We start from the raw sequence: 22548 nt of genomic DNA, 5'->3' as shown, positions 1-22548 counted from the left end.
TATATCTAAAGTTTGCATAAAGCGGGCAGTAATGTCTGGTACAGTATATATTGTGATTTAGACATCTCCTATAGCGTGCAACTCTCATTTGGGAATACTTTCATGGGCCCAGGACATGTTTTACAATACTTCTACAAAGGGTGTCAATGAAAATAAGGCCGAGTGGTCACGTCAGGCTTTCACGCATCATGACCTGTGTGATGATTGGTCTGATCTCCTTTGCAACACCCTGTTCCTGAGGACTTGACGATGAACTGAAAAATACCTTAACAAGGAACTGACAATACCTTAACCCTGATGAGCACATATTTGTACCACTCCAGGTGCCTCTAAGAACTCTTGATTTAATTCAGATGTGGTGCAGAACCAGCAAAACAAGTAGTGATACTGTAGTGTTTTGTACTAAAGACTACATACTCAGACTGAGCTCTGAAGCTAGATGGCTTTTACTGCAGATTTGAGGTCAATTCAGTTTCAAGTCAAACAATTAAAGCTAACAATTTACAATGAATACTCAAGAATATTTCCCCCCTCCCAAATTATTTAACTTGATTTGGGGAAACATTTTGATACTTTGAACTACAATAAAAAAAATAACACTTGATTTTCTTATTTTCAGTTTGTGATTGGACTAAGCTGAATTAACCTCAATACTGAATTGCAGAATCAGACATGAAGAATCAAACACTAATAATAAAAAAAAGGACACAGAGTCGATGAAATTCATTTCCAATCTCTAGCAGCAAACACGTGTTTGTTGACTATGTAAATGTCATTGAGTTGTCAATGATTTCATCATCGTTTTTATCATGCAATATCATGTATAAAGACATAATGTTTGGGGTGGAACGGGGTCAGGGCAAAGATGAATAATGTCCAGTGACTTATGTTATAATAGTTGACTTTCTGTTAACTCCTGAAATGCAGATATTGCCAAAATACCATCAATTATCATGTGTTGACATGGAAAAAAAAAAGAAATAATACATTTTTGTTTTGTAACAAAAGAATGATATACTGATATTTGTCAAGTACTTCTGATGAGATCTTTGTTTTATGTGTTGCTACAGAATTTTTCCTTTCTGTTACGGTTTACTTTCTATGTATTTTTGGTATGATGTATGATGATTGTTGTTCTGTCACATCAGACTTAACATTTCAGATTCAATTTTGACTCACTAATGGATGACTGCTTGTTGAAATCTCAACACCCAAAAATGTATAAAAGTCTATTTATAAAGTTGCTTGATAGTGGACAAGTGGACAGAGTCTGAAAGAGGCTTGTTGCTTTTCATGGATTATGATGACATACTGATTTTGATTTAAAAATTAAAAATGTCTAATTAATTCCTATTTGTGAATAGTATTCCAACTCACCATGATGACAAATTTCTGTTATTGAAACACATTTTGAGAAGGTCGAATAAAGATATTTTACATTCAAAAAAACATCTGTCTGTATCATTGAGAGAGTTCATCATGAACAACAAAAACACTGTTCTGATACATACAGTAGAGGTTTATACAGTACCACATATTGTATAATCACATTGTCTACCAATACAAATCCTGATGCTTGTATCCATCATTGCACAAAGTTGTGTTTGAAACAGGACTATTTATGTAATTAACAGCCAAGCCAGAGCATCCAGTTCTGCTGTTGCGTTGAGGGTGAGTCACAAAACCAAAAATATCACACAGGGCCTCTGCACACAGATGCGCACTAAGAGGGTGGCATTGCCTGAGACCGCCTGTGACTTGGGAATCTTTTCCCAGTAAGTACCTGTAATTCATCAGTGGGTTCATCCTCTGTGTGGTCTGCTGTTAGCAGCTACCACACTGGTTAACCAGCAGTTATTTATTCAATTCTATGTTTTATCCATGTGGAAGTGCAAAGCAGGATGAGACTTTAAGTACCACCAGGCTGGCTCCAACGCTGTACAAAGGTATACTTTTAGAAACCCTAAATGGTTTCACTGCCATTCAGCCTTTAAATATCAGTCGATTCGTCACCAGGGACCCAAAAGTACCATAATTTATGGCTGATTGGGCCACCATGGTACATTGCATCAATCACTTTACTTTTTAATATGCTTTAAGTTTTCACACGGGGAAAATGTACACACATAAAAGTAAAAAGAACACATCTAATAAAATACATCGTTAACAATAATAATGAAAATACAATATTCTTCATTATTAGTCTCATTCTTCAATTTAATAATAAATCATTAAAAAGGAATAGTTGTTAACAAAAATATAGTGCATAAACTTAAAATGTTAGTGTGAGACTCTTTTGTGTGAATCATTTCACTAATAGGCCCACTGTTTTGCACAATGCAGGGGGAAAAAAAGTCTAACTTGTGATATATATCTTCATCTAGCCTTTATTACCATTATTATTCCATGAGTAATGTTCAGCATACAAAACACAGGAATAAGACTCTACAGCTCTGTGAGGCAGTACTTAGGCATAGCACTGTTATGACCTAATGCTAACATCATCATGCTAACATGTTTACAATGAAAATGCTAGCATGCTGATGTTCATTATAATTCTGTTTTAGTTTAGTGTGTTAGCATGCTAACCGTTGCTAAATACCACTAACCACAAAGTACATGTTAAGCTATTGAGAATGCACAACGGATTGTCATGGCACTTTGTGAAATACTCACGTAATGTAATCTATAGATTTGTGTACATGAACACATATTTTCCAGTTTTCTCAGAGTACTCAGTAAGATTTCAGTCGGGACTTGAAAATCGTTCCAAATCCCTGTTAAAAAATAAAGATGTTTTAAGGTCTGGTTATGTTTAGGTACAAAAAAACACCAGTGGAGTTAGTTTGGGTTAGGTAAAGGTCATGTGTTGGGTTAAAATGATCACTTAAATGATACAATTACTAACATTACTTCCTTAAAGTTAGGCAACCTTTGATATGATGACATTATAAACACCATGACAAAAAAATGTCCAGACTTGCAGTTGGAAACAGGAAGTGAACAGCAGTCTGCTGCAGTAAAGACCATTTTTTGCCACCTATCTAGCTAGCCATATACCCAATCCACCACCTCCAAAAAAGGAAATTTGTACCATTTGTAGACATCATAGATGGTGTCAGTCACTCAAACATGGTGCAGGCATGAACTATATCTGCAATTAAAATACATTAGTAATCTCCATGTACACTAATCTATAGATTACATTTTGTGAATATTTCAGAAAGAGTTGTGAGACTGGGTTGGAATGCATAAAAAAAACTGTCTTACAATTATTATGAAGTGGACATGAATGTCTCCACCAAATTTCATGGCAAACATTTAGTAATTTTCTAAAATGTTTATTATATTTCACAAAAAACATAAATATCAACCTCCTGGTGGAGCTATAGTAATACCTGTACTATAGGCTAGAAATCCATTCAGTACTTTTATATTTGAACCAAAGTGGTGGACCAACCAACCAATATTGCCTTCCTTGAAGTCATGGCCAGTTAAAATAAACTCTATGAGTAAGACTCCAAACACCACAAAGAAATAACAGACTCTATAACATAATCTCTCTCTTTTTTTTGTCCTTAATTTTATTGTTAGAAATACATTTAACCAAATTGAATACTTCATAGGCAGGGCTTCCCACTAAACTTTGCAAATGACAGGGTACAGTATTGGGTCATGTTGCTTTGAGAGAGGATCATCTGAATCCTTCACAAAAGTCAAATTACACAATCACAGACTTATTTTTCATCGGGTTGCCATTTAATTTTCATTTTAACTTGACATTAAGTGTAGGCAAGACTGGATTGAGTTAGTATTGAATAAAAATGTCATGTTGATTCAACCAGAACATTAAACAACTGCCCTAGCTTCTCTGAAACCTTTCTTATTATTGTTTGATTGATACATCATTTCAAAATGGAGCAGTTAAAGTTCTTTGTGCAATTATATCAAAATGTATGTTGCTGAAAACACAACCTAGTTAGTTATCTCAGAGGAACTGGTGCAAAGACGAGTAGACCATGACATTTGCAGAAGTAGGTGTTGATCTACAGTAGCAGGTATGTCTTGGTTAGAGAAGGTGCGAAATAAGGCTAATAGAAAAGCTTTTGACCTATGGCTCCTTACCTTGTAACACTGTGTGTGTGTTTGTGTGTGTGTGTGTGTGTGTGTGTGTGTGTGTGTGTGTGTGTCTGTGTGGTCCTTTTCTGCTGCCCTCCAAAGCAGAGACCTACTTGACCTACCACACTCTTACAGTCCAGAGACACAACCTATTTCACTTGTTTACAGCCAACCTACCACAGTCATCCTCTCTCACGGGGTATCTGTTGACTTTGAACCACCACACTGTGTGAAAGTTGGCCATTTATCAAGATATTTAACATTTAACTCCTACAGTTCCAGGATGTGGATGAAAGATGTCTATTAGATGAAATACATTATGAGTATCTAAGTTGTCATGTGGTCTTGGGGCTTATCAGGCAAATCTACTTATCAAAAATAATGAACAAAAGATTTATTTATTTATCAAAACAAGAAGTAATGCAGCAACAATGTATTTTCCACAAAATAGTAAAAAGTTGATTCAATAAACTTACTGTATATGTTAAAACAACAATCTCACAATCCAGCTGTTACATCATGAGTGTATTATGCATATATAATGTGTCCTGAGGCATGAGACATTTGTAGGCCTCCCATTCCCGTCCCGTTTGAACAAGTATGATACAGTATGATGTTAGCTGTGTGGTGTGAAATTCATTTTCAATAATCTGAATTCATGAAGGAGAGCACATCAACAATATTGTGTTCTATATAAAACAGATAACAATTGATAGACCTTTCTAAGCTTTGTTCAATTTAATTTTATGTCACAAACTAAAATGTTACATTGCCATGTCCTCATTCACACTTTACTTCAGACGTTTCATAAAAGCTACACTCCAATCCTAATTCCAGCCAATGACTCATCAAATTTAACTCACTCAGGAGACTTGACTCATCCACTGCAAGCGACTCAATCTATCTCAGGTGGGGAAGTTAACTAAACATTTGCCAAACCAACTACTTAGTCCTCATCCTCGAGGCCTTCCTTCTTGTGAAACTGACACATACTGTATGACAATGATGCTGATAATGCATGAATTTTATCTTGTTCAAGTAAGCACACTGCAACTTCAGTGGATAACTTAAAAAGTAGTAGTGACTTAAAAACCAATGTTATGCTTTAACAGAATCTGTATGTTTTGGTTTTATAGTTGTATTAACATTTATATAGCACTTTTTATCCAAAGCACTTTACAACTTACCTCACACACGCTGATGGCAGCGAGTTACCATGTAAGGTGCTGGCCCAGCCATCGGAAAGAAGTTGGCGTTTAGTGTCTTGCTCAAGGACCTTTCTTCATGTGGACAGGAGGAGCTGGAGATCAAACTACCAATCCAGCCATTAATGGATGACCTGCTGAGTGGAATCAAACAAGGGATATGTGATAACAGTGTAACAGAGAGGGTTTCAAGGATGAGGACTAACTTACAGCAACTTCCCTAACCTCTCCCATGAAGTATATAGGGTGTCCTTCAGTTGGGGCTAAGGTCCTTGATGCTGATCAGCTTATGAAAACACTGCTTGCAATGATGTCTTAGTATAAAACACAGTACTTTGTTGCTTGCGAAAAAGGACCAAAATGTTACATCCACCTAGTTCCACTCATCTAATGTACCTACCTTGTACAGGACCATCTGCACCAACCACTTTGGGAACGCAAGAATGTTGACATTGAACAATTCTGCAAAAACTGTGATTCTGTCCATTGGCAATATTCTTAAAATAATTGCTAGGGAAAGATTGTGGTTATGGCAAATAAATTGTGGTTAAGGTATGGTAAGGGTTAGGTGTTAGAACTCTTCGTTAAGGTTCGGAAAATATGGTGGTTACAGTTAATAAAAAGGCTGGTTTGTGATGGGAAGAAAACTCTCTTCTTCTACATGAAAGTTAGACTCACTGCTCCCCCAATCACCACACCCTTACTTTCTGCCTCACTACAATGAATGTTGGCATTGGTTGTGAGCTGCACTATAAGCTACATTTATACCTACAGGCAAGTTTTCTATACATTTCACCTGATCTGCAAGGGAGAAAACTGGGTCAGGAGCTTCTTGCTGCGTGGCGACACTGCAGACCGCTGAGCCACCGAACACCCTGAAAGTGTTCCTGTGTGACTACATGGTTTGTGGAGATGAGGCAAAGGCAGCGGTTTCCTAGCTGGAGCCCCTCAGCCACCACAAGTTCCTTCCAGTCCCTTGATGTCCAGTTTGTTTTTTCTTTTGTCAGAGCGCAGCGTGTCAAGCCGTTACTGGCTGGAGGCTGTGCGAAAGGAAGGAAGAGAGAGACCACAAACTGTCCTGTGGTTAGTCACACATCCAGCTAAACCAGCTGAGTGTGTGTGTGTGTGTGTGTGCGTGACACAGACACAAGACCCAACAGTTTTCCTCTACAGGGTTTAATTTTTGACATTACACTATCGACACATGCATTCATTCACACCTGGGAATTTTCTGACTTTGCCCTAAATATTTGAGGCATTTTCCCAGATGTCAGACTAGATGTATAATGTATATAAAGCTAAAAATATGGGACAAACGTTCTCAGCAGTGCAGCATTCATATTAATATTGTGGTCATGCTATGTGTACTGCAGCATATGTAAACAGTTAATAACACAAAATATCAAACCATGACACGCTCGTCATTTCCCTTCTGAATATCAGATGTCGCTGGCTTTCCAGTGGGAAAAAGTACTGACAGTCTGCTGCAAATTCCTTGTACCTCCAAAGGTTAAGTTGCTTGGAATGAAAGAAAAAATAGATTTAAAAGTTTGCAGTGTGTTTCATACATTTCTGTTGTGTCAGAATGCAGTTTTGTGATCATTTGGCTCGAACCAATTTCCCTCACACAAGGGACAATGTCAGCACAAAGAGTTGTATTTTGACAATGTCAGCAGTCATAAAAATAGATTTAGCTTTAATAGTCAGCATCTGTGCACATCAGGAGGTGGTGGGTTGATAGAGAGAGGGGGAAGGGGGGAATGTGTATGTTAAAAAGAAAGAAATGAAATGACGGTGCTAGATAGTAAATAGACAAACAAAAAGAAACAATAGAGAAAGATACACTTTTTTTTAAATGAACAAAAAGCTGACAGAGGCCACCACTGAATCAATCAACTATCCTGTTAGAGAACCATTGTTTCACCCACGCAGCCTTACATAGCCAGCAAGGGCCAAGGGTAATATTTAGGGATGCATGGGTACACAGCCAAACTCCAAACACACCTCGCTCTGAAACAAACGTTTTTGGGAGGAAACCAGGGAATTAAACATGTGGACATACTTTCTTTTTTTTCTCTCTCTCTCTGCCCAGTAGAGATGTGAGAGTATAAATATTAGCCAGCATCTACCAGGCCATCACAAGGACTTTATTGGACTTCAAGGAACAGTCACATAAGACTAAACCAAACCTCTTGATAGAGAGTCAGAATTAATGCTTAGAGGATAAGATAACTGATAACTGGGAAAAGAAGATTTGACAGTACCAAATAGTAACTTATTTTTCTTCAATTCATTTTGTTTTTTTACAATGTTACATCCAATAACTAATGTTCATGGATGCTCCCTATCGCTGGAGTTCACTTTATGCCTGTCCTTCATCCTTCTGTTGAGCAATGGATGCACAGAAGCCTCCGCATACCACATAAAAGGTAAGGACTATTCTTGTTTCTCTGTAGATTTATCATTCAAAATCATGTGCATCACATTTGTACGCACAAGCCCAGGCTGGGAACACTACATTTCTGTCCAGGGATCATAAATCAACACTTGGTACCGGCTGACCACGGACTCTGTCCTCTATACCCTGACCTTGCATTGAGCCCCGTGAGGCTCTTCACAGCAGATCAGTGCGTTCCTATTGATACCCCTCTCAAGATGACAGAAGTACCCCATAAGGATAGCTCCTACAGGCTGCAGGAATAGGAGAACTCATCGTGGATGCTAGATTTAGGCATTGATATGCTGACCTCTTGAAGCAGGGCTTTACAGGTCCTGCCATAAGGACAGACATTTAAAGCCTCTGAAATGTTTTGTAGCCTGTAAAATATGTACATATTCACCCAGAGGGCTCAAAGTAGGTTAGACTGTGTAGGTTAAACTGGAAAGGAAAGGAAAACATAAACATCTGGACACAAAAGAGATAGATATATCATTGTGGTTCTCATTTCTTTCACAGGTATCTGTTCATATAAAGACAAGTACTACAAACCAGGAGAGACTTTCTGGAGAGGCTGTGACATGTGCTCTTGTCATGAGTTTGGTTTCTACTGCTTTGCGTGAGTGCATCATTCATTTCAAGTCATATTAATTGATTTCAATTACTGTATATAAAGTTTATGGGCATTCTGTTATTGTGGCTGGTTCTCATAGTCTCACTATTTATCTTCCCTTCTTCTCTCCTTTCAGGCCAATGACGCCCACCTCATGGCCCAGGAAGTGTCGCCGCATCAAGACAGAATGTGGATATATGGTCGTTTATAAAGAAAACCCACTGGTGGAGTGCCGAGCCTACAGCTGGATAGGATGAAAAACTGAGAGACAAAACATTATTATTAAACAGTTTCACAGTAAATATGTAGACAGTGTATAATCTATTTATGGTAGTACATACTATGTATACAGTTGTCAAATATGGGTTCTGGACAGAATCCCCTTGTTGATACTATTGTGATAAATATTAATGAGGACAAGTCAAATCATTTTTGATGCTTGTTGTCTTAGTAGAAACAAGGAGAGTGAAAGAGGGGTATTCTCTTTGTGAAAAGGTCAAATTGTCATAATTTGTATATTGAACCTGTCTGTCACACTTGGTGTTTTTTTACAATTCAAAGCTTGGTAAAGTACTGTGTAGCATGAGTGTACATCATCATCAACATAAGTTATATTTGAGAACAATGTACAGAATATTTCAAATACAGTGTTGCGGTGGTGTATGAATGAAAAGTAATGTATTTGTAATAAAAAAAGCTGATGTCATCTATAGTCTGAATTCTGATTTATGATGTATATAAGGGTAAAAGAACAATAACAGTAGGATTGTATAAATATACCTTTCTTTAATGAAGTTTAGCCATAAAACTAAACCAAAACAAAAACTGGAAATTTGCAATGCCAACAGACTAAATTCAGATATCAAGATTGTCCCTATTTTGTGTGCATGGAAGCTTTTTAAATTGATTAATTTTTTGCCCTCTTGGGGGCAGTAGAACCTGCTGCAAAGTAACACAATAGCAAAAATTTGGCAACTTACATGTCAAGCAGATGCAGAGCAGCATTACCATTCATTTGGAGTCTTGTTTCTGTACACCTGATCAATGAAAGTCAAATAACAACTAAAACATCTGGAGCTTTAGCTTCAACATGCTTCTCTTTGTTCACCAGTTAGTTGTTTTTCTGATGACTGGTATTGGGCAGGTAGCGTACAGTGAGTTTTTCCCAGAAAACAGCTGCTTTGAGCTGAAATACGGTTCATAACAGCAGGGTTTATAGGCTTGAAAACCAAAAGTTCAGCACAGCTGAGAGAAACTGCAGACTTGAGTGATAATACTCTGTGGGATGCCACTTTCACATTACACATAGTCAGTTGATCCATTGTACAAATATTTAAAATAAAGTGCGAGAATGTTCCCTATGTTGTTTATACAGTATAATAGCCACCCTACGGGAGCCACCTCTAATCTAGAGCTTTAACTTGAATACAGCCTTAAAAAAGTAAATAGAATATGGAAGTCCGGTGTTTAGTGGCCTAGTGGTAACATGCATAACATGTAACAGCAATGTCTATATTATTTCAGCTGGGGACCTTTGCTGCCTGTATCTCTACTATTTTATCAAATCAAAACCAAAATTAAAAAATTGACTTGACTTACTTTTGCATTGTAATAAATCTGTTTTATTTTTTCAACTGTTCATTACATGGTATAAAACCTAAGATAAAAGAAAAGCATTAGGTGTTGAAGTTCATTACATGTATACATTTTGTTTTCTCTCATATCATAGCACATTCAATCTTACTGTATAATAGCTGCACTCAGAGTTAGCATCACATTGACAACTTCACACTGGCTAGCAGTGTTAGTGCCCGTTAGTCTAATAAACAATACACCATCATATTCTCCTCAAAAGAGCTGCTACAGTACGAATAAGGCTCAAAGGTCGGGCAGTCTAGCAACCCTGCTAACCTCAGATCTATAGGTGAGGAAACACCTTTGCAGCATAAAGTGCTTAATGGGGCAACAGTGGAGAGAAAAAGACGATGTTCTCTGATGTTGAACACCACATTCCACAAAATCTTACAAATCAGAGTGAGTAAGATACACAAACTATTGTCTAAATACCTCTTTTGCATTCTTTTAGTATAACATTTCAAAGATTCCCTGTGGATTTTAAGCATCACACAGATGGCTGGCACATTCAGAAATTGGCCATGTCCAGTTGCTGAGAGCATCTGTCTGTTAGGACTGCAGATAGGGATGAGGCCTGTGGGGCCTTTAGGAAGTTTTCAGGAGGTCAGCCAAGGGTGGCAGAGGCACTGTGCAGCGGTGGCCCTCCTCTCTGGATGATAATCCAACATGCATAGAAGGAAGTCTGAGAATCCAGAGGCCTCCTCTAACAGGAAGTGATATTTCTCCACCAGGACGTCGTAGAGACCCCAGAACCTCAGAGTTCTGACACGTCGCAGATCACCTGAATGATGGCATATTACACAAGGGTGATCATGAGTAGAAATTAACTCATACATTTACAAAATAATGAATTCTTAAGTGCTAAAAAAAATGTAGGGATTGCCACTGCTGCAGCATTTGGTCATTTTGTGACTGAGTTTCTAAATTAAATGTAATTGCAAAGTACGAAAATCAACCTCTTACCTCTTTGAGTGAAGTAGTCTGCGGAGTATTTGCCAGACAAGGCAACAGCTGGCGAGATTTTACCAAGCAGCTCCATGATCTGGGCTATGTGGTCTGAGAGGGAAGGCATCAGACACACACATTTATAGTATACATTAGCATAAAGTACACCAACAATTACAATAGGGGGCTCAATGCAGCTACAGTGTAATCTCATTTAATCCTGTGTGAGTACTTGTCATGCCCCCTATCAGTGTCAGCACACTGTACTGAACAGTACCTTCCTCCAGGGACAAGGACCCGGCGGCTTTAGGTTCAAACAGCGAGTCTCCAGTGACCAACTCAAAGGCCTGAGTGAAAGCAGGAGAAAATTACAGGGTGAGATGTGTGGCCAAGTGAGTTTATAGGGAAGAGCAACCCTACCACAATGAGCAGTGACTCAACTGATTGTTTTTTTAATTGTGGCACTAACTGTTATAGCCTATGTTGTTCTCAGCATCTACTACTCGATGGATTGCCATGATATTACAGCCAGCCATGGTCCCCAGAGGATGAAACCTACTGCTTTAGTGATTATTTTTCTTTAAGAGGCACTAAGAGATTGACATGTGAGCAAAAATCTTCAACAATGATTGGACGAACCGTGATGGAAATTTACTTTGGACATGCATGCCCCTCTTTAAATTTTCATCTGGCATTAATCATCAAGTCAGCATTTTAATTTTTTCAGTACTTTGTTTTCCGACTAAAACCTGCAAAACTGACATTCCCATCAGCATCCGCTATATGTTTTAATGCTAATTGGCAAGTGTTAGAACACTAGCATGCAAAACTGAGATGGTGATCAGGGGTCAGCTCTATGTTCCCACAGGGTTAGGGTTAGGCTTAGGGTTGTATTTTACAACTGCATCCATTACATTCATCCCCCAAAATTTTCCCCACACTGGTCTGGGTCTACAGCACCCAGGGTCACACGTGAATCTTTTTGGCCAAAGTGGGAAACAAACCCCAGTCTCCAGCATGATAGTCAGGCATCAGCAGGATGGAATAGATAGAACTTCAACATTTAAATGTTTTAAATTTGTGAAATTTGAAAATTCAACTCCATAAGTCCCTGGCTATGCCAATGCTCAAAGCCCATGTGCCGTACTGCATCAGATGGATTGGTCAACCCAATGAGGAGAAAAGCCTGGTCTACCTGATCTTGTGAGCGCAAAAAGACGGCCCTATCAGGACAGCGTTGTGCCCGCCCCAGTGCTTGATTTGTAAATTATTGCTCATGAGGGACTTTCATCTGTAGCCTCACAGAGGTACCAGGAAGTGCTGTGGGAACATAGGGTCTAAATTTTAATAATCTCTTAGAAATGTGGGAACACAGGGCTGTGGGAACACAGGGCTGTGGGAGCATAGAGCTGTGGGAGCATAGAGCTGTGGGAACATAGAGCTGTGGGAACATAGAGCTGTGGGAACATAAAGCTGTGGGAACATAAAGCTGTGGGAACATAAACATGCTCCCGGTGATCATTCTAAACATTATACCTGCTTAACATCAGCGTGTTAGCATTCATTTGGATGTTAGAACATCAGCATTTAGATCACTGCACAGCTATGTCTAAGTAGTCTCACAGAGAAGTTAGCATGGCTGTAGACTCATTGGCTGCATTCAGACATCAAAAAGTTTAACCGGCTCCAGTTTCACTGCATTGACGCAGGGCTGATTTTGGTCTGAATCCCAGCTTAGTTGTTAATTTTTTCTTTGTGGTAGACAGCTACATTTGTATTTCATTGCCATTTCTAATATTACCTGATGTAAGATTTTAGAGATCTAGTGGGGACTCAAAGCCTCAGGCAGCCCTTTAACAGATCTGACCAAAACTCAGTCAGTCCTGACTATGCAACCAAACTTTGTTCAAACACACAGAATGTTATTTTAGATTTTAGTGGAGAGCCTAAAGTTTCCAAAGATGTAAAATGTGTCACGATGAACTTTGGGGAGAAAGGTTATAAAATGATTTAGCAGACATCTGTAATATTTCCATTTAATGAAACAGGGGCAGCATAAAAAAGAGTTTTGGATTTGAATATTTCACTAAGTGTTTCAGTGTAGTTTGTCTCTCACCATACAGGCGACACTCCAGATATCAGCAGGCGGGCCGTACTCAGAACCCAGTAAGACCTCTAGTGAGCGATACTGACGGGTCTGGATCTCCTCACAGAAATGTTTGTACTGGTCACAAAGAGAGAAAGAGAGAGAGAGAGAGAGAGAGAGAGAGAGAGAGAGAGAGAGAGAAAGAGAGAGAAACAAAACAGACGGAAAGGTTTCATTCAGGTCTGTTACAGTATGTGCAATAAATGATGATTTCTAAATATCTGAGATCATGTAGTATACAGTTTATCTTGAAAAAGCAAATCAATTCATTAAAGGTGCAGTGTGTAGAATTTGGTGGCATCTAGTGGAACAGACTTGGCAGAAATGGAATATAATATTCATAATGTTTTAATTAGTGTACGTGTACACTTGGAAGGGGAGGAGGAGGGGATGGGTATTCAATTGGTTGAAATCTGCAACATCACCACTCGATACCACTAAATCCTACCTACTGCTCCTTTAATACGGCTGCTAAAAAATGAAGCTGCATTGGAATCAAGTGATATTGTCTAAATTGATTGAATTTTTTTGATCTCCTGAAAGCAGGGTTTCAAATTAAAGTATTTTGCTGATTGGTCCACAGAGATGCTTGACATCACCTTCAAATACCCTGTAGTAATAAGCTAATGGAGAAGATTGATATTCAGTGCCTTAAAGTCACTAAAAACCTCAATTTCAATTAGTTTATTACTTAGGGCAATGGTCCAACATCAGCACAATGGAATTCTAGTTATTAGATTTCAGTTTTGGAGTGAGTGGGGCTCAGTTGGAAAAAGGTGATGTCACATACTTGCATGCACCAATCAGAATTCTTTGAATGGAACAAGTTTTCAAAGGCTTTAAGATCCTATGAGACCAAAATGTATACCTTGTATAATCCCTCTTGTAGGTCTAGATATGCAAGATTTTACAAATGCCAGATACTATAGGCTAATGTAATATGTCAAAATGAAAGCTCAAATAATGGCTGTATGTAAAGCACAGAACAACTACTGACCACCCAGCAGGAGCTGCCCAGGTCAGCGATCTTCACTCTAATTTCCTTTAAACTGTAGGGGTTCACCTGTTTCTTCTCTGAAAGAAACAACAATAAATAACATATTAGAACATCTAATTGTAACAGAGAAAAACAATAAAATCAACACTATCCAAACATTAGATGGAAATTGTGTCATGTATAGTATATTCATGTACATGAGTTTGCTAGAAAATTCTGTTTTATGAAAAATGCAGATACTGGACAGTTATTTAGTCCATCTCTGAAATGATATAATGTGTTTAATTACATATGGAATGATTATAAATAGATGCTTTATTCTTATTTTCTTCTTGCCTTTTTTATGGTATAACATGCCCTGATTATTGACTGTGCTGCATTTAATGGCACCATCAGTTTCAAGCAATATGAAAAATATATAAAGTATACTGAAAATTCAATATAAGCCCAATATCCTCAAATTGTGTGGCGCAGATTTGGCACAGAAGTATATCTGCTTTGTACACACATTAGTTGAATCGTGTATGGATACAGCTCAGCTGTAAACTGTACAGCTCTGAGACTTCACTCTTAAACAATCTTCAGCATCTGTAGCAATAAAAAAAACAACTGTGCCTGTGGACTTGGCCTCCTTCCCAGTTAGTACAGAGACAGAGGAAAAGTTGCTGCCCCCTGCTGGTACTTTGTGGCACTGCTCCTCCAAACACAGCAGGATGTTCTCTGGCTTGATGTCTGTGTGGATGATTTTACAGTGAGTGTGAAGGTAGTTGAGACCCTGCAGAACCTACACAAAACACAAAACAGTTATGATGATGTTTCTCCTGACCTCTGACTTTATCTATGAAAACTGGACACCAGGGCCTAACACTAATATTTCAATGCAAAAAAAATCATGTTCTACCAGCTACTTTTTCATTTGTGTAAAATTCCATGTTTTTACGACATTAAAAAAATCAATTGCTTACTGTCCATTAAAATCATAGTTTGACATTTTGTAAAATATTTATTTGCTTTCTTGACAAGAGTTACTAGGAAGATGAATACCACTTCAGCATGTGTTAAATGCAGCAAAATGTTTAATAAAATACAGTTTTCCTCACTCAAAATATTTAATACCTGAGTAAGTATTTGTTTGACCCATGGCTGTGGCAGTCCTGGATTTCCAAAACATAGCTGCCAGTCCCTCAGGTCAGGCCCCAGCAGCTCCAGCACCAGGCACATGTCTAACCAGCAGGTATTAAGGTCAAGGTATTGGCCAGCAGTATTAAATACATGATCCAATGCAACACAGTGAGCCAACATTATGCTATCTGCATATTATATGTCTCTCCATGTCTGGAAACAATGTTCTGTTAAAGCTCCTGGAAATTCATGTAGTATCATACTTTGATATTGACTGTCCAACCAAAGTCTTAAGTGCTTGGTTTCAGGTTAAAAGTGCAGGGCCAAGAAATGGCAGCTTGTAAAAAAAGGATACGGATCCCGTTGACCCCGACCAGCTTGAACTCATCTAGCAGCCGAACAATCCTTTGGCTGGAGGGGTGACGGCTCGTAGGACCGCTGGCCTGATGAAAGAGAGAAGAAGAGGTGGAAGAGTGAGTCTATTCTAAACGGCAAAGAAAATATGCAAAATCCAAAGAGATGACAGTAAGACATTGAAGGGGAAAAGCAAGTCACGGGTAACTAACACATCGTAGGAGAGTCAGTTCATCCTGTCCTGCCTGGGTGAAGCCTGGTCCGCTTTTCAGCACCTTCACGGCAACATGCTGACCCAGCCTGCAAACACAGACCTCATATTAGACACCACATCAGAACAGCACATACTACATAGAGTACAGAGGAGTTTAGTCTCTTCTGAATCTATGAAAACTGAGAGTTGGTATCACTAACAGACAATTATCATTATAAAACACAAAGTTTAATGTCTCAGTGTTGAACAAATGGAAGGACTTTGTACGGGACTGTACAAAATGGGGGAAATGGTGGTTATTGTGTATTTGTGTTGATTTTAGTTTGTTAAAGGGAAGGTTCCTCATACAAAACTTACATTTTAGGCTTTTCTTGCAGGATTTATACATTTTTCCAATCACAGTCACTATAGGAAATATGACCATTATGCCAGTTTTGGGAAACTCATACAAAAATACACATTTTTATCAATTCCTTGTTTCCTTTTTCTCTTTAGTCTTAGTAGTAAAAAATAGGCAACAGGTCATATAAAGTTGGCCCATTCTGTGATAAGGGTTTTTTTTTTTTATTTTGTATTCATTTAATTAGAAAATAGAGTGTAGCTGGAATATTGAGCTTTTCTGCCATGAATTTAGAAGTCAATGTTACAATTTTATGCTCATAATGTGCAAAATTGAGGGCCACAGAAAATATTTATAATGCCTGAGAGGCTCCATCTTTTTGAAAAGTGAAATGTAAGATTCACCCCCCTGTCCCCATTTTAATCATTTTCATACAGTCCCTAATTAAGCCTACCTGAGGTCCAGACAGAGCCACACAGTAGAGAAATAGCCCCACCCAAGCTTAGACACCACCTTGTATCTTCTGTTGAATGTGTCACCTATGTGAACAGGGTGGTACCCACCTGAGGAGAAACAAGTATGATACATTAATGACATTTTAATTTAAAGGTAGAATATGTAGAATGAGCAGAATAACGCCATCTAATGTCTCGAGATCGTAGTCGCAACAACCAAAAAGTAATTCCAGCAGTCGGGTTGCCAGGTCCGGTGCCGAGTGCGTCAGTCGATTAGCCAGCGTCATATCAAGTGATGAATCATACAGAGTACCGACTAATTTCGACCAATTAATTTTACAACAGTATTTAACGTTAGCCAGTCTTCAACTGGAAGTCTTTCTTTGAGTGGTGTGTAATCGATTAGCTAGCTAGCTCCCAACTCAAAATGATTGCTTGTTTCTGTAGCCTGATCAGCGTGAGCAGACCAGTCAGTAAACTACATGATAACCCATAATGCATTTCGTTCCTACCCAAGCTGAAATCAGCAGGCTGAAGCAGATTTTATTTTAGCTCTAACTCTGTAAATATACCACTTTATCCACATGTCTAACCTTTTTAGGCGAGAAAGTAGCCCTTTAGATCCACAATGTGACGCTAATTTGTCCGAATAACATCTGCTTAAAGTTTTGTTCCTGCGAATTCGGTGCCACTGAAGTTAGCCGTAGCGACTAACGCACTTCTGGTAATTTTCACAAAATAAAACACCCGTTGCCTTTTATTATTAAGAAAACCATAACGATAGAGTTGGTGCTTTTATTGTTGTACATTGTAACGCCAGTGGGAGTAGCAGTTAAACCTGGGGAGCGTACCTATGTTCCCCGATCGCGGCTAACTCGGTTGCTAGCTCGGCAGCTAACTCGGCTGCTAATTCAGCTGCTAGCTCGGCTGCTAACTCATCTGCTAACTCGGCGGCTAACTCAGCTAACTGGCCAACTGTAGACGGGATCATCCCTATGTTCCCCGGTCACATACAAAGCGGGGAACATAGGACCCGGGAAACATAGGGATGATCCCCTAATGATGTAGCAATACAGTCATACTGCACATCAAATTAAATAGGAGAAACTCCGCTACAAGCACGTCAGTATTACACACACCAAACACAACTCAAACACCAAGCATATTAATGATCAAATATCAAAATCCGAATAGCGTCAGAAAGTCAACCCACTCTCCACATTTCCATTGCTGCCGTTTTGATACTTCATGGTACACAAACAAATAGCATCTCATATGAAAGCTAAGACCCTGCCGAGTACAACAGTACCACTATTATTGCGCTAAAAACTCAGTGAACCAGCAGCCAAAGAATACAAAGGTAAACAACCACTTATTTACAGCGACTAACAGATATTCTGTCTTACCTTCGAAGTTTTGTGATGAAAAGTTGTACTTGAGAGCAAAAAACGCTGGTTTTAGTAAGTCCAACACGGCTCTGCTTGTTTACAACTCCATTTCACCCAGTGCCAGCCTACAGTAGCTGCACCGGAACAACAGACAACCCTGGCAACCCGCAATTCCGGCCGCTAATTGGCTGGTACAGTGTACACAGAACGTGTCAGAACGTCATTGTCGAACCCGTCAAAAATTTACAAATATTAATTCAGACTAATTTTTTTTTTTTATGGAAAAGCAATACTTTCATTCTGTACCCCTCAAAACGCCCCGTGGCTGTATTATTTTTAAAAAATATAGCTTTTAATAAATATTCTACATATTCAACCTTTAAATATCAATTGCAGGGTTGCTCTCTTGATCCTTCAGCCATACAAATTAATGAAATTTAAAACCTTCTTATATAGTTTACATTCTTCATCTGGTATTTAGAGAGCTTACAGAAAGAGGACTAAAATGTGGCATTAATGCTATTTCTGGCATTACAACTTCCTCTAAGCTATAACATGTCTGTAGTGAGTAATACATTCAAATGTGCCAGCAGGACACTGAAAAATGATGATTCATAAGCCTATATCAGTTCCTGGACGTTGTCAGAAATCTTGACATTGAATCTCATACTTCTATTAAAAGTGAACATGATGTAAGCTGCTGTATGATTTATTGCTGTGTCAGGTATCTGTGGTATCACTATCCAGCAGCTTATCTGCTCTTAAGAGGTACGGAGAGCTGCACAGCTGGCAGGTAGGAAAGAGAGAACAGCGACCAAGGTCAGGGTGGCAAGTTGCCAAGAAGATACAGCAAGTTAAAGTGGTGATGAAAGGAGAGAGTATGGCCACAAGGGTCAAGAGAAGCAACTCTTTGCATTTATAGGTCACAAGCCAGAAATATTCATTCATCTGTTTTGCTGTTGTATCTGTTGCCAAAAGTTGTTGTCTAATGAGGGCAGTATACTTGCAAACAGTAATGATACTCCCACCAGCATCAGCTGTATTTTGTGTTATTTGCTACATTACGTTGCACCCTAAACTAAAATGGTAAATATGGTCCACATTATACCTATATATACTATATTTTACTTCTATTGTTGTTTTTGTTATTGCATTTGTACTTTTTTATCATTTATTGTTCTTTATTCTTTTTATTGATCTTCTATTTTTGCTATCCACTTTGCTGCAATAATGTAAATTTCCCCACTGTGGAACTAATAACTACTATCTTATGAGTATGTTGGCATGTTGCTGTTAACATGTAGCACATAGCACCACTGTGGCTGTAAGTATGACCTCATAGTGACTCATGTAGACATTTTTACTTTTAGTTCCTTGATTGAATTTGGATAATAATGTCAAATGGAACTGTGAAGCAACTTGTGATAAGTGGAGTAACTAAAGACAAGCACAAACTTATGTCAAATGTGTGCACTAAGTGGATTTGTATCATGTTTAACATATTCATATGTGTTTATGTCTTGTTTTGAGCAGTGTACTGTAGCTTTAGTTGGAAGAAAAAGGAGAAATTGCAGAATTTAACAGAGGCATGTTCTCTGAGGGGACGGAGAGGCTGACTATAAAAGTTTAGAAACGGTTGCAGCAGTTAATGAGCACATATGCAGATGATGGAGTGAGTTAAGAGACTCTGCTGTACCGTAACAGTATTCTCTGGGGTCTTCAGAGGCCGGGCTGTCCTTTTGATCCAGCTGTTCGTGGCATCCTAGGGCCTCGAAACTATTAGACGACCCAGCTTTACTTCTGTAAAACACACACACACACACACACACACACACACACACACACACAGATGTACATGTATGTGAATCAGTGACAGCATCACTCTGTGGCAGACATCAACAACAGCATGTAGTCTCCTGCCTCTGTATATGTGTGTGTCAGTGTCGAGTTGCCGGGGGCAGCCGGGACACTGGAACTACTTTTAGTAGTTTCTCACAGACTAAAACCTGCAATGGAAACTTGTCCCACTGCCTGGCTTAGAGCGGGCGAGCACCATCGGAAGTTGCACTATTTCTGACTCAGCTGTAAATCATTTTTGAAAGTGTGTTCACGCAACCTGATAACCCTGCATCCCAGCTGCTGTGGATATCTACTGTAGAAGATGGCTGGAAGAGTTTCTGTCACATTCTATCTGAAAATAATGACATCCATTAGAATGTATATTATGTACAGTACTACAGAGTGCTTTTAAAAGAAAAACTGCACATACTTTCTTTTATTCCTGCATAATTTGTAATATAACCACCTGTGAAGGCTTGACACTGTGATAGCCAACCTGAAACTCTAAGCTACCATTTAAGTCACCTCCATGATGCTTAAAATAATGTTGGTGTGCTTTATTTGTGCATTGCTCTGCTAAGCATAACTGCTCCATACTGTAATGCTGCGGCCAGGGGAAAAAAGGTTCATGAGCCAAGCCACATATTGATGAGATTAAGCAAGAATGCAAGGAAATGTAATACTGGTTTCTGGTTTTAAAAAAAACAAACAGAACTTATGTGCGTTCAGGATTTAAACACAGTGTCTCTGAAGTTATATTTTCCAGTATTTAAAGTTAAACAATGTGGGGTTTTTTCTATGTCATGAATAAAAAAGTGTCTATACTCACCTGTGATGCTGTTGAGCAGAAGCTGAGTGGGGACTCCTCTGCATGGTGCTCTTCAGCCTACAGACACAGCAGGTCAGCCAGCCAAGCAAATCAAAAGGCAGGTATGTTGAAGTATTTAAAAAAAGGTGGATATCAGCAGCTTGTAGAGGTAAAATATCTGGTATATAAAAAGTGAAGAGCGAGGCAGTAATAGTAGCAATAGTAAGCAAAACTGCACCTTTAATGTTGCACCACTTGAAAACAGAGTTGAGCGCGGTTGAGAGGTTGTGGGGGTATATGGGATGGGAAGAGGAGGTGGGGTTGATGGTGGGTGGGGGGTCCGGTGGATCTGTCAGGAGGCTGGGAACGGCAGTAGCAGCAGCAGTCAGCAGGGTCTAAACATGGAAATCCCCAGCAGCCTCCTCACTGCGAAGGCTTTACCTGCGTCCATGTGTGATTTATATTCCTCTTTCACTCCTGCTCGCTCTCTCTCTCTCTCTCTCTCTCTCTCTCTCTCTCTCTCTCTCTCTCTCTCTCTCTCTCTCTCTCTCAATTCCTCAATTTCCTTGTCATCTACTGTGGGAAAGCAATGAAAGCAAAGCAGTTATAAGATGAGGGGAGTGTCGCGTGAGGCCAAACAGACTGAGAGAAGAGAGGGAGTGACAGCTGCTGATTTTTTTCCCCCCACTCTGTCTCACAGGGAGTTTGACCCTCAGGCCACAGGGATCACAGATTTCTAAACCTGGCTTTAGAATGGGATCCCCGACCTCCATCATGATATAAAGTATCACAATAAAGGCATGGGAACCAATGTCAAATGAGGAAGGATTTCTCTTTTTTTCTCTTCCTTTCTTACCTGTGATATTTTACCCATTAGCAATTGGGAACTTTGACTTCAAGATATTTCAAAGGAAAGTCACATTCTATGTAATTCTAAATATACACTACAAGTCTCAACATTCACTGCTGGATGTGTGTGAGTGTGTGGTCACGCATGTTCGGAAAACTTTCCACATCCCAAGGACTCTGATTCCCTGCTTTCTGTTGCCAACACCGAGCTGTTAACACTCCTTCTATGACATGGCACAAGATTAACACCCAGCCAAAGGGCTGCTGGGTAATAAAGAGCAGGGTACAAAGAGGGAAAGTGAGATTGGGGTTGAAAGGAGTGAGACTAGGTGAGATGAAACATGCTGTGTGTGTGTGTGTGTGTGTGTGTGTGTGTGTGTGTGTGTCTGGCTTTAATGTGAGAGCAGTTGGCCTTCACCTTTCAGATATCAACGGCCTCTCAACCTCACGTGCATGACTGGAACAGGTTCTTATCAGGGCTCCTTAACAATTTGAACTGAAGCACACTATGAATGAAGTGGTGCACTGAGGGCACTTCAATGTGTTTGAAAATACACATTCAAACTAGTCCAAAGACTAGGCCAAACACATTTGAATTTTAGCATGTGTATTTTTTTTATATTTAAACTAGAACATTTTGCCTACTGCTCATTTGAATGTTCAAGCTTCACTGTGCAGAGTTTGACACATTCATCTGCTGAAGGGTGAACATGTATCTGGTAAGGTGTGTATCTATTTCAGAGGTGTACAAACTATTCCATAAAGGTTCATTCCAACCCAGCAAGAGCACACAGCTTGACTCATTTAATCAGCTGATCTCAGTCTTTAGACAGTTGATTGGTCGTGTGCTCTTGATTGGTTGGAACAGAAACCTGCAGACACATTGAAACTTGAACTCAGTGACTAAACTTTTAAATGATTATGATAAATATTTGGTTCGTCATAGACATTCATTCATGCATTGACATTTCAATGAGGAAGAAGTAAATGTCACTTTAAGAATAGAATTAATTACATCAGATACAAATTACTATTCAAACCAGAGTATTTTTATGTCTTAAAACACATCTGGGGTGGTTAGG

General features: G+C 39.1%; 1 protein-coding gene across 1 annotated transcript; it reads right to left on the bottom strand.

Annotated features, from left to right (window-relative positions):
* Positions 1 to 10605: 10605 nt before the first annotated feature.
* Positions 10606 to 21390, bottom strand: si:ch211-220i18.4 (SRSF protein kinase 3). Its single transcript, XM_053317351.1, has 14 exons — positions 21316 to 21390; positions 20870 to 21012; positions 20639 to 20695; positions 19667 to 19770; positions 16582 to 16690; positions 15786 to 15873; positions 15575 to 15662; positions 15214 to 15320; positions 14713 to 14881; positions 14098 to 14174; positions 13071 to 13178; positions 11232 to 11301; positions 10973 to 11065; positions 10606 to 10790 (listed from the first exon to the last, which is right to left on the bottom strand). Exons 1-14 carry the CDS (start codon positions 21388 to 21390, stop codon positions 10606 to 10608), a joined length of 1473 nt encoding a protein of 490 aa, XP_053173326.1.
* Positions 21391 to 22548: the final 1158 nt, after the last annotated feature.

Source organism: Scomber japonicus, chromosome 4 (genome assembly GCF_027409825.1).
Source record: "Scomber japonicus isolate fScoJap1 chromosome 4, fScoJap1.pri, whole genome shotgun sequence".
Lineage (NCBI taxonomy): Eukaryota > Metazoa > Chordata > Actinopteri > Scombriformes > Scombridae > Scomber > Scomber japonicus.
The sequence above is the reverse complement of the archived record's forward strand: the minus strand, read 5'-3'. Positions and strand labels throughout refer to the sequence as shown.

Bases quoted from the DNA above. Each gene is read 5' to 3' on its own strand.
- si:ch211-220i18.4 (XM_053317351.1), bottom strand. From the start codon at position 21,390: ATGGAGGTCGGGGATCCCATTCTAAAGCCAGGTTTAGAAATCTGTGAT. The intron at 19,771-20,638 runs GTGAGTATAGAC...TGTGTTTTACAG, and splicing joins TCTGCTCAACAGCATCACAG to AAGTAAAGCTGGGTCGTCTA. The intron at 11,302-13,070 runs GTGAGAGACAAA...GCTTTCACTCAG, and splicing joins TCTGGAGTGTCGCCTGTATG to GCCTTTGAGTTGGTCACTGG.